This window comes from Cervus elaphus, chromosome 30 (assembly GCF_910594005.1).
Source record: "Cervus elaphus chromosome 30, mCerEla1.1, whole genome shotgun sequence".
Taxonomy (NCBI): Eukaryota; Metazoa; Chordata; class Mammalia; order Artiodactyla; family Cervidae; genus Cervus; species Cervus elaphus.
Window position 1 is genome coordinate 35857094 of NC_057844.1, and position 11754 is coordinate 35868847.

The window sequence follows — 11754 nt, forward strand, 5'->3', positions numbered from 1 at the left end:
GGAGCCGGGCAGCAGGGAGCAGCCATGGCAGGAGGTGCTTCTCAGTAGCTGGTTGGGTCAGGAACTGAAACTGTCTATGAGCTTCCATGTAACGAGGGGATTTCTGTCCCGAGAGGAGTGGTCTTGCCTCGGCACTGAAGCTGCTGAAGTGGTGTCAGGATGGGCTTCTCCCCTTCAGTCCTTCGATACTTTGCCTTTTAGCCAAAGTCAAGTTAAATGGACATAACTTGTGTCCCCTCCCAAACGCAGAACAAAGACTTTTTTACTTACCCGCATATCCTGCTATGTTAATACTACACAGGGTATGTGTAGTATCTGAACCCCATAGTGTTCAGAAGGGATCATACGTGCAACATTTTTATTGAAAAATGCCATTACTAATCAAGTTTGTTAGAAAGTAAATAAGACTGTCAGATTTAGAGACAGTACTCAATATTCAGATGAGTCACTTAGCTATGCCCGTGTACACCGTAAAATAGCCAGCATGTGAAAATAGAGCAGTGCCAACAGTGGGAATTTTAAGTTGCATTTACTCTGTGCGGTTAACTTCATGCACTTCTCCATCTTGAATCTGTACATGGTAGATTCACGTGTGCTCTGTCCCCGAAGAAGGTGTCTCTAGCCATGACTCTATGTTTTCTTTCCTCCTGCTTCCTGAAAGGTCAGCAATAAGAGACACAGATGTGTCTCCAACCCTCTTGAAGACAGTTTCAGAGAGTTGAGAAACATAAAAGGGCTTTTAGGGGAAAAAATATGGTTAGACAGCCAGTAAATAAATAAATAAATACATGACCACCTTTTTGTGCCCACAGGCTGTTGTCTGCCGTCCTCAGAGTTTCAGAAGTTGAGTCTCGGGCAATAAGGGCTCACCTCACACACCTGCTAAGCCCTCAGATGGGCAAAGACATTGTCTGGTTTCTAAAGCGTTGGGCAAAGACTTACCTCCTGGTGGATGAGAAGCTGTACGATCAGGTCAGAATGTGGCACCGCTTGACTGGGTTTGCGTTTATGAGGATGGGAGTTAGAGAAATGAGAACAATTTTCTTGGTGATTTTCTTATCAGCATGTGAGTAATAGCCAAGCATCTTCCACACTGTGTGGACAGCGTGCTGTTTTATTAACTTTTCCTAGAGAGCATCGTGTGATTCTGCATACTTTAAGCTCTGTGAAGTTCAGAATACTATTTAGGAATGGATTAATTTACATGCTCTGCATTTGATGTAAATACCTGCCTATGTTCCTGTTATGAGAATAGTTAATGCTAACAGAAAAGCCACAGTGGGGAACATCTGTGGGTTAAGAGTGTCCTTTCTGGACTTCAGGAAATGAATACCTATAGAAAATTGGTGCGAGGTACTTCAGGTTTAGTGCTAATTTCAGTTTGATTTCTCTGTGGGTTTTTCTTCCTTTCTTTTTCAGCAGATCTTTCTGACCTTAAAACATTTGTTTTCTCTCTGAAGATAAGTGTGCCGTTCAGCACAGCGTTTGGAGCAGACACAGAGGGCTCTCAGTGGATTGTTGGCTACCTCTTAGAGAAGGTCCTGAACAACCTCTCGGTGTGCAGCAGCGAGCAGGGCCTCGCGGACGACACGGTTCAGCTGCTTGTCACGCTGGTGGAGAGAAGGGAGAGGTGAGCAGATGCTGACCTCAGGCACTGCTGACTGAGGTCTGCCTGTCAGGTCAGGAGAGATTTTCCCACTGACGGACAGTCGCCCGGTCCTGAGGTCCAGGGAGACCCTGCAGTTTTGGAGCAGTGTTTAAAACAGGTGCCAGCCCTCGGGCCATTGATGGGTACTGTCCGTGTCCTGTTGGGAACCTGGCTGCCCAGCAGGAGGTGAGCGGGCTTCATCTATATTTACTGCCGCTCCCCATTGTTGGCACCGCTGCCTGAGCTCTGCCTCCTGTCAGATGAGGGGGCAGGAGCACAAGTGAGATGTGCTTGAATCATCCGCAAACCACCCCCACACCCCTCCCCTGTCCATGGGAAAATAGTCTTCCACGAAACTGGTCCCTAGTGCCAAAATGGTTAGGCACTGCTGCTTTAGAACATGTATTAAACTGTTGGTACAAATGCAGAGAGGTCTCTCCCACATTAGGAGTAGAGTGGTCTAATTTGAATTTTCAGGTATCCCATTAGTATTACTCCATTTTACAGATGAGAAAAGTTGGTAATTTAACAATTACTTTAATTTTACAGAATAAAATTTTTAGTGTGTTCTACAACAGATTCTGGAAATGTTTTCAGTTTTCTTACTCTGTGGGTCCGTGGTTGTGGTTACTCCTGTCGTTGGCTGCTGTTATGTTGAGTTCTCACAGTTTACCAGGTGCTGCTCCTGACATTGCACGTGCGGCATCTGCACGTCTCATCAGTCTCAGTCATGAGGTTCAGAGCTGTTATTCTTGTTATCTTTATTTTACAGATGAGGAAGCTGGTAATTAAGGGAGATTAAATAAATTTTACCTTGACAAACGGCTAATTGGGTTTGAATACAAGACTTCCAAGTCTGTACCAAGTTTACCATGCTGGACTTGAAAAAGTAGTTAAATCCAGTTGTTTTCCACTTTTGTTACTGCGTGTCCATGCAGGGTAAGTAAGTAATGCATCTTATGTCTGTCCTTTCTCCCTACAGGGCAAACTTAGTCATTCAGTGTGAAAACTGGTGGAACTTAGCCAAGCAGTTTGCAAGCCGAAGCCCACCTCTGAACTTCTTGTCCAGCCCTGTGCAGAGGACGCTGATGAAGGCGCTTGTCTTGGGAGGGTTTGCACACATGGACACAGAAACCAAGCAGCAGTACTGGACAGAGGTAACGGCCCCCCTTATCTGCATGGCATCTCTGTGTCGCCCATGAAGTGAAAGTGAAAGTTGGTCAGTCGTGTCTGACTCTTTGCAATGCCATGGACTATACAATCCATAGAATTCTCCAGGCCAGAATACTGGAGTGGGTAGCCATTCCCTTCTCCAGGGGATCTTCCCAACCCAGGGATCAAACCCAGGTCTCCCACATTGCAGGCAATTCTTTACCAACTGCGCTACCAGGGAAGCCCTGGTGTTTCAGTGTCCACCAGGGAAGCCTTGTCACCTGTGGGGGTTCTGAAATAGCCCTGTTTCCAAATAAGGTCGTGTTCTGAGGTGCTAGGGGTTCAGACATCAGCATTTCCATTTGGGGGGATGTAATTCAACTCATGGGCTTCCCAGGTGGTGCTGTGGTAAAGAATCCAGCTGCCGATGCAGGAGACCTATGTTTGATTCCTGGGTTGGAACAATCCCCTAGAGGAGGAAATGGCAACCCACCCCAGTATTCTTGCCTGGGACATTCCATGAACAGAGGAACCTGGCGGGCTGCAGTTTGAGGCTGTGAAGAGTTGGACACATGACTGAGCACAGCTCGGATGCAATTCAACCCATAGCAGCCTCCCTGGACACAGTGTCTTATATAAGAAGGTTTCAGCTGGCACTGAGAGTTAGCAGTCTGTCATCTCTGTGATTGGATGCTCTCAGTGCTTGAGAAAGGGCACAAGAACAGAAATAGGCAATAGTCTGGTTTTAGAACAGGATCGAAAACCAGCCCAGTCCCATGTGTTCTATTTAAATTTATTATTGTATGTGCAGCTTTAAATAATATTAAGACATCCTCTTCATGGTTACTCATATTTACTTGTACCCAGGGCAGGTCTCAGTATCTGGAGTTATGGTCTGTGCCAAGAGGAGTTGGGAAGGAAAGAGACAGACTCAGAGCTTATTGGTCTTCACCCATAGGACAGAGGTTGGCCTGCAGCCCGCAGGCCAAATCTGACTGCTGTCTGATTTTATAAATAAAGTTTTATTGAAATACAGTCACGCTTAATCAGTTATATCTTTTCCTTGGCTACTTCTGCACTACAGTGAAATCATAATTAAGTAGTTAGGCCAGAGATAGTTTGTCCTATGAAGTCTAAAATATCTACACTCTGGCCCTTTATAAAGTATCTTTTTTTCCCCCTAATTGAAAAGAGATGAGAATAGTAGCTGAATTCTGTGAATGGCATTGAGGAAGTCATGTTTTTTTTCTTCTCAAATTACTGAAGGAAGTAAGATGATCGCATGGACTTACATGGTTTTTCATTAACATTAACTTCTTTATTTCAGTTTTACTGGGACGTGATTGACATACATCACTGTATAACTTTAAGGTTTGCAGCATAGTGGTTTAACTTACATATGTTGTGAAGTGGATTGCTGCAGTAAGTTTAGTTAGCATCCATCATCTCATGGGTAACGAAAAAGAAGAAGCAATTAAAGAGCATTTATTTTCTTGTGATGACAACTCCTGAGATTGCCTCTCTTAACCTTCCCACATCTCCTACAGCAGTGGTTAACTGTAGTCAAGTCATGTATGTTATACCCCCAGTGCTTCCTTTAACAGGAAGTTTGTGCTTTTGACCGTCTTCCTCCCTCCATGAATGAATGGCATGATTTCCTTGTCCTTATGGCCAAGTAATATTCCACTGTGTGTATGTCCCTCACCTTCTTCACCCATTCATCTGTCAGTGGACACTTTAGTTGCTGCCTCATCTTGGCTGTTGTAAGTGGTGCTGCTGTGAATATTGGCTGCGTGTATCTTTTTGAATTAGTGTTTCTTTTTTCAGATAAATACCCAAGGTGGAATGACTGGATCATGTGGGAATTCTAATTTTAATTTTTTGAGGAACCGCCATACTGTTTCCATAGTGGCTGCACCAACTCGAGTTCCCACTGACAGTGCATGGAGGTTCCCTTTCCTCCACATCCTCACCGACACTTGTTTCTTGTCTTTTTGAGGATGGCCACTCTGACAGGTGTGAGGTATTTCACAGAGTTTTGACTTGGTTTTCCTGTTGCCTCATCATGTGAGCACCTTTCCATGTGCCGCTGGGTGATTTGTTTGCCAGAAGTTAGGATCACCTTTGTTTTCTGTGCTTTTTTGCCTCCAGCAGTTAGAAATGTGGTGGAAAGTGAGTATTTGTCCAAATTGAAAAAACTCGTGAGTCATACGTTTAGAAAACTCATGCTTTATTTTCTAGGTTCTTCAGCCGCTTCAGCAGCGGTTCTTGAGAGTGATAAACCAGGAGAACTTCCCACAGACATGCCAGCAGGAGGAGGTGAAGCAGGAGATCACGGCCACGCTGGAGGCCCTGTGCGGCATTGCTGAGGCCACCCAGGTGGACAATGTGGCCATCCTTTTTAACTTCCTTATGGACTTCCTTACCAATTGCATTGGGTTGATGGAAGTTTACAAAAACACACCAGAGACAGTCAACCTCATTATAGAAGTTTTCGTTGAAGTTGCGCATAAGCAGATATGCTATCTTGGAGAGGTGAGTCGTTGGTCCCTTCCAGATCAGAGTTCCTGAGAGCTGTGTAACAGGGTAACAGACCCTTCCCACTGAGTGAACAATTATTTGAAATAATACTCTTGTGCCCCCAAAGCATTGTTCAAAAAAATTATTTTCAAAAGAGTTCAGAGGATGGCTCATGGAATGAATGTAAATTCTTGCCCTAAAAATGTTAATCATCAGTCATTTCTTTTGACTAGTATTTTACTCCTTATTCAGATGAAGACTATTTGATAAAACAGTTGGATTATGGTAGAAAATTGTAACCAAGTTCTCTATGGTGGAACCCTAGGACTTAGAATCTTAGGTGGCGATTTGTGTCTTTGTTTTGTAATCAGATGAATGTTTAGACTGACTAAGTTCTTTTATATTCAGTCAGCAAAGATGTTCCCGATTTGTGTTTTGTTGTTGTTGCTGTTAGATCAAAGTGGTGGTTTAGTTGCTCAGTCGTGGCCGACTCTTTGCGACCCCACGGGCTGTAGCCTGCCAGGCTCCTCTGTGGGATTCTCCAAGCAAGAATACTGGAGTGGGTTGCCATTTCCTTCTCCATTAGATCAAAGGAAACTGCTCAGAAGTGAGGTTTCATTTTGTAAATGGTGTTAAGTGTCATCACAGGTGCGTTGTTCAGTGGTTAGGCCAGGGCTGTTTATTCTAAGCTTTGGTACTCTGTGCTTCTGCAAGTTAAACCATTTTCAATCTTAAAATAAAACTTGTCATACAAGAAGTTGAAGTAGTAAAGCAGTTCTGTTGCCCAAATCATACTGTCTTTCTCGTATGTATTATCAAATTCACACAAAGTGTCAAATTTTATGTTAGACTACTAATACTTTAAATGCAACTGTAGTCTTATGCTTTTCCATTTTTATTAATGCTTTAATATAATTTAAAACAAATGTTAGAGCAACTATCAGAATTTAGAGTAAATTTATTATGTCCAAATTTAAATGTTCTTTGATATTTATGTTTATTTCGCAGCCAGGTTCTCCCTCGTAGCATAACTTCTGCCTGCTTTTTTCCAGTCCAAAGCCATGAACTTGTATGAAGCCTGCCTCACTCTGCTGCAAGTGTATTCAAAGAATAACTTGGGGCGGCAGAGAATCGATGTCACAGCTGAGGAGGAGCAGTACCAGGACCTTCTGCTCATCATGGAGCTTCTGACCAACCTTCTGTCCAAAGAGTTCATAGATTTCAGCGACACAGGTAGTGTGTGCGAGGCTTCGGTGTGGCCTCCCCGGGAAGCTCCGTTCACATGGTAGGCAGAGTTGGTCTCTGTGGCTGTGGGGGCGGGGCGGGGCGGGGGGCCCAGCGCTCTGTGTGCCAGGCTGTCCTCTTCCAGGGACGGCAGTGCTGGTGTCTGCCCTTCATAAGGTTCCGGTCGGTGCCAGGCATGCTCATGTCCAGCAGCATGAGGCTGGTACCACTGCTCACTCACATGAGAGAGGAGGAAACGGCACAGAGAGGCTGTGCCACTTGCCCAAAGGTGCACAGCTAGCAGGTAGCAGGGCTGGTGCTCACATCCCCGCATGGGACTCCAGAGGCCATTGTCTTCAGAGTTAGTTTAATTGACTCTCTCCTCTGTGTCCTCTGCGGTATGCCTAGGGAGCCCGAGCCTTGGTCAATGCAGCTTGGGAGCCACTGAAGTTGGGCGCTGGCACACCACTCTGTGAAGCCCTGCGCTGGGGCCTCCCCACCAGCAGGACCTGGGGGAAGTCTGTTAGCTCCGCTGGGCCTCCCTCACTGTAGAGGGGGTGTGATGGTCAGTGCCTGTCTAGTCAGGTGGGTTTCAGGTGGGTTAACGATGAGCTACAAGGTACTTCTGGTACCTGTTCTCATCACTTGCGGTCTCGTCACCTCCGCCGTCACAGGCCAGTGCATCTGGGTGATTTGACCTCGTGAGTACTGCTGTCTCCTCTTCTCAGAAACCTCCCAGCCCCTGGGCTCAGCACACCTGACAGTGGACACTGTTCTTTGCACTGGTCACTTTCCTGTCCACTCGCCAGTGGTTTCTGGCAGTCTCTGCCCTGTGTCAGGGCCCCGAGATGATGGACCTCCACTGCCCACTGTCTCCAGGCCTGGCTGCTCACGTGGGTGTCGGTCCTGGGGTTCCTGATTCCTTCAGGCTGGCACTGCGTCACCTTTCCTAGATCAGGTGACCCTGTAACGCCTCAAGCTGTTCTGACCTTTGCCTTGAAGGGCGTGTGTGACACGACTTGCTGAGGTTCAAGCACTGTGCCCATTGGGGTGTGGACATCTGAGGGGAGTGTGGACCATAGTGCGCGAGCCCTGAGCCCTGACTGGAGTTGAGAAGTTGGGAGGGACAGAGAGCTTTGTGTGAAGGGCATTCGGAGGGGCCAGAAGACCCCAGGAGTGAGCCGTGGAAAAGAGGTTATGGGTCACTGTGGACAGGCAGGTTTTCAGAATAAAAAAGCAAAAGGATTAAAATCATTTTAACATGTTAGAAAAGAAATTGAGGCCAAAATGCTCAGGATTGAAAGTATAAAATAAGGGTAAAAAGAATAGAGTAAAGGTGGGTAGAGTTGAAATCTAGAAGGAAAAAAAATGAAGACAGTTAAAGTACACAATGAAAAAGCAGCAGCATTAGCTGATAAAACAGATGGTAAAATTAGAAAGAATGGACACACTGGGTGAGATATCGAAGCACATTTGAAAGTGAGCCTCTGAGCGACGTTCCGGGGGGAACCGGCGGCTGCAGAGCCAAGTGCCACAGTCCGGGCCCAGAGCCTGTCCCGTGAGCAGGTGTGGGGCGCGGGGAGCCCCACGAGCAGCCCAGGCTTCCTACCAGTGGGACTGAGGTTCAGCAGTGCCCGACTGTGGACAGTAGGATCCTCCCAGCTAGAGCTGAGCCTCTGAAGAGAAGGACAGAATTACACTGAAAACATGGTTTTTAAGTAGAGGTAGGTTTTTTTTTTTAACCCCATTTTTTTTTCCTCCTTGTTGTAAGTGTAATATCTCATAGTAGAAAAGATGTGAAGTATATAGACCGAAAAACCACCCATACTTTGACTTAATCCAGAGTCAGCTGTTTCAGTTGCTTTTTGTTAATTTCTCTTTAGGTTATTTTGTACAATTTTTTTTGTGGTCATAGTCCAAATGTAATTTTATATTCTGCCTTTTTCATTGTTAGCTTTTCCCTTGTCTTTAACACATCTCATGACTTTCTCATGGCTGCATGGTAACCCACCTGTTTTCCTAATATTGAACATTTGAAATACAGTTTCTTAGATGTTTATTTGTGGATTTTGGTCCTTTATCTATCTAGGTCTTAGGAGTCTTAGTAATTTATGCCTCATTTTTGGATTAAGAATAATAATTCTTTGTCATATTGGCAACTTAAAAAAAAAAACCCTCTATTTTATGTAATATTCCAGTATTTTTCTCCCTTCCTTTTCAGCTTAGAAAAATCCCATGTACCTAGGAGAAAAATGAATATTGCTGTGGAAATAATTTACTCCACAATATGACCATTGTGTCAGTGGAGTCACCATTACTTTTCAAAAAACGTTGATGAAGCACTAGTTTTACTTTCATCACTGTAGAATGATAATGTCAACACAGAATACCTGCACCCGGTGCTCAGACCCTTAGAGCGAAGCAGGAAAGGAGGACCCGGGTGTCTGTGTCATCCTCCCGTGGATTTGTTTTGTCCTGGGGCGTGACTCCACTTTCACTGTCAGGCGGGAGAGCATATCTGTCTGTTGATGTTGCAGCTGTAAGACCGCTTTGTTGTCACATTGCAGATGAAGTGTTCAGAGGTCAGGAGCCTGGGCCGGCAGCGAGCAGATCTGTGTCAGCGGCGGACGTTGTGTTATATGGAGTGAACCTGATCCTGCCTTTGATGTCACAGGACCTCTTGAAGGCACGTGAAGAGAGGAATGTCAACGTTGAAACCATGCGTGCTTGAACGTGAAGGTTCAGGATACTTGGGATACAAGTGCACGTCTGATTTAATTAAGGGGCCAGTACCTGTGAAGTGTGCGTGAAAACAGCCTGTGTGTTGCTATGCTGTGTCCTTCACACCTGGGCCTGCCCCAGCCCTGTGCCCATCGGTCCCTCAGTGGCAGGGAAAGACTGGGTCTTCTAGAGACCGAATGCTAGTGTTTGCTGGTCGCTTGTGTTCAGCAGATACAGTACGTTGTATGTGTGTAGTTGTACATGTAGATGTGTCCTCTGGTACTTCCCCAGCACATGCCCAGGCTGAGGGGCTGGGCATCAGGGTCCATCCCAACCGCTCCTGGACAAACAGGTGGAGAGAGCAGGGCTAACTCAGCTGGTCACGCTCCCTGTCTGACTGCACTGGGCCTTGTCTCCTCTCACGAGTCTGTGTGGAGGGTGTGCTGGTGATGAGGCCTCACACCCCTTCTGCCCCGCCCACCCCAGAACCATCCAGGAGTAGGAGGGAGAGGAAGAGGGGGCTGGGTGCTACACAGAATGCGGGGGAGGGGCAGACCCTGAGGAGCGTGTGTATACATGGAATGGTAGGGGAGACCCTGAGGAGCGTGTGCATACACAGAATGTGGGGCAGAGCCTGAGGGGCGTGTGTACACACAATGGGGGGAGACCCTGAGGAGCATGTGCTACACAGAATGGGGGGACACCCTGAGGAGTGTGTGTGTACACAGAATGGTGGGGGAGACCCTGAGGAGTGTGTGTGTATACAGAATGGGTGTGGAGAGAGACCCTGAGGGACGTGTGCAGTTGAGGGTCAGGGTGAGGGTTGTTAGTTCCCAGCACAGGATCCATTAGTTCCTAACATACTAGCTTTATTGTAACTTTTTTAACATCTTATTTGTGTCTTTGTGTTTTCTGTATCCTGTATGTGTTTTAAACAAACCATTAGAAGCTTGGTGCTTAATGCTTTATTCCACTAATGAAAACAGATATTGAACATCTAAATATTTAATATTTCTTTTTCAGTTTCCAACTCTGTGTAATCAATACTACAAATTAATCACATTTATCTGTGAGATTTTTCCTGAGAAAATACCACAGCTTCCTGAAGATCTTTTTAAAAGTCTTATGTACTCGCTGGAACTAGGAATGACATCATATCCTTTAAATGTGTGTCGTGAGCACTTGGCACTGGGTAAAGACGGTGGTTGAAGAAGCATTTTCAGGAGTTGTATTTTTCCTTTTGTTGTTCAGTCTTATTTCTTGAAAAGCAGCGTCTCTTAGCTACAATGATGCTGTGTTTCTTCGTGAATTTGCCTCACCTTGGCTTCCTTTCGCAGATCCCAGGGTCTCTGGTCCCTGGTCCCAGAGTCCTGTCTGACAGAGCCCAGTCAGTGGAGCTGGGCCCTGTTGCTGGCCTCTGATCTTAGCCCTACTCGGTTGTGTGCATTGCAGTCAGAGCACATGGAGACCCCTAGTCCTGGGCCCCAGGCCATGCGGGCAGGCTGGGACACAGTGGGGAATCCTCATCTCTCACCTCACTCAGCAGACTCCCATGTACTCACTTCAGTGCGCTCACTTCTAGAACAGCCGTCCACTGGCTGACAGCTCTAAGTGTTGTGTTCTGAGTCACGGCTCTCTGTGCTCGTTGTTCTTTGACTGTGGTGCTCAGAATGAGTTCGGAGGTTTGCCAGCTGTGCCTGGAAGCTTTGACTCCATTAGCTGAGCAGTGTGCAAAAGCCCAGGAGACGGACGCGCCCCTCTTCCTCGCCACGCGGCACTTCCTCAAGGTGAGGCACTGGGCCTTCCTGCCAGGCGGTTCTGATTGCTTTGTCCCTGACAAGGCTTTCTTTCTTTCCACTGTGGTTTCTGGAGCTCAGCTTCCTAGCTTCCTCGGATACCACTCCTCTGTTGCTTTGTGTTCTTGAAATTCCACATGGTGACTGTACCAGGAATTCGATAATCAAATAACTTTATTTACTACAGCAAGCAGTAACATCTTCACATTTGTCCTTGGGTTTTTAGAAAACCATTTTCTTCACTTTTTAGAGTTACTTAATAAATAAGAATAACTACCACCTTCTTTTTCCCTCTTGGAATGGGGAGGGACTGAAGGGTGGTACGGTCATCCCATGTCTTTATTGAGAGGTGTTCCTCTGTCTTCCAGCTGGTGTTTGATATGCTGGTTTTGCAGAAGCACAGCACGGAGATGACCACTGCGGCCGGCGAGGCCTTCTACACGCTGGTGTGCCTGCATCAGGTACTGGTGTGTCCCTGGGCCTCTCCTGGCTCATGAGGTGGGGGTGGGGGTGTTGGACAGATGGGCTGCTTGTTCCTCAGGGACTGGGCGTCCATGCGTCAGCTCCTTCCTCGAAGCCTTGTTCTCAGTAGCTCAGGCATTCTCTGTGTTTATCTGACAAACTGTTCATAAGTAGTTACTTTCCCTTCTCCATTGTCATGACCATCCTTTGCTTGATGGCTACCCTAAAACT

General features: G+C 46.4%; 1 protein-coding gene across 4 annotated transcripts in view; it reads left to right on the plus strand.

Annotated features, from left to right (window-relative positions):
* The window catches only part of XPO4 (exportin 4), an 86378-nt gene that overhangs the window by 72686 nt on the left and 1938 nt on the right, over nt 1-11754 (plus strand). For 3 of the 4 annotated variants that reach the window (XM_043891713.1, XM_043891714.1, XM_043891716.1), the window contains 9 exons: nt 813-972; nt 1461-1630; nt 2631-2805; nt 5042-5335; nt 6373-6553; nt 9112-9230; nt 10289-10419; nt 10935-11052; nt 11430-11522. In XM_043891713.1, the coding sequence (XP_043747648.1) occupies nt 813-972; nt 1461-1630; nt 2631-2805; nt 5042-5335; nt 6373-6553; nt 9112-9230; nt 10289-10419; nt 10935-11052; nt 11430-11522 (1441 nt within the window). Of the gene's footprint in view, nt 1-812; nt 973-1460; nt 1631-2630; nt 2806-5041; nt 5336-6372; nt 6554-9111; nt 9284-10288; nt 10421-10934; nt 11053-11429; nt 11523-11754 lie in introns of those variants that run through there. The other variant, XM_043891715.1, reaches the window with a different exon arrangement.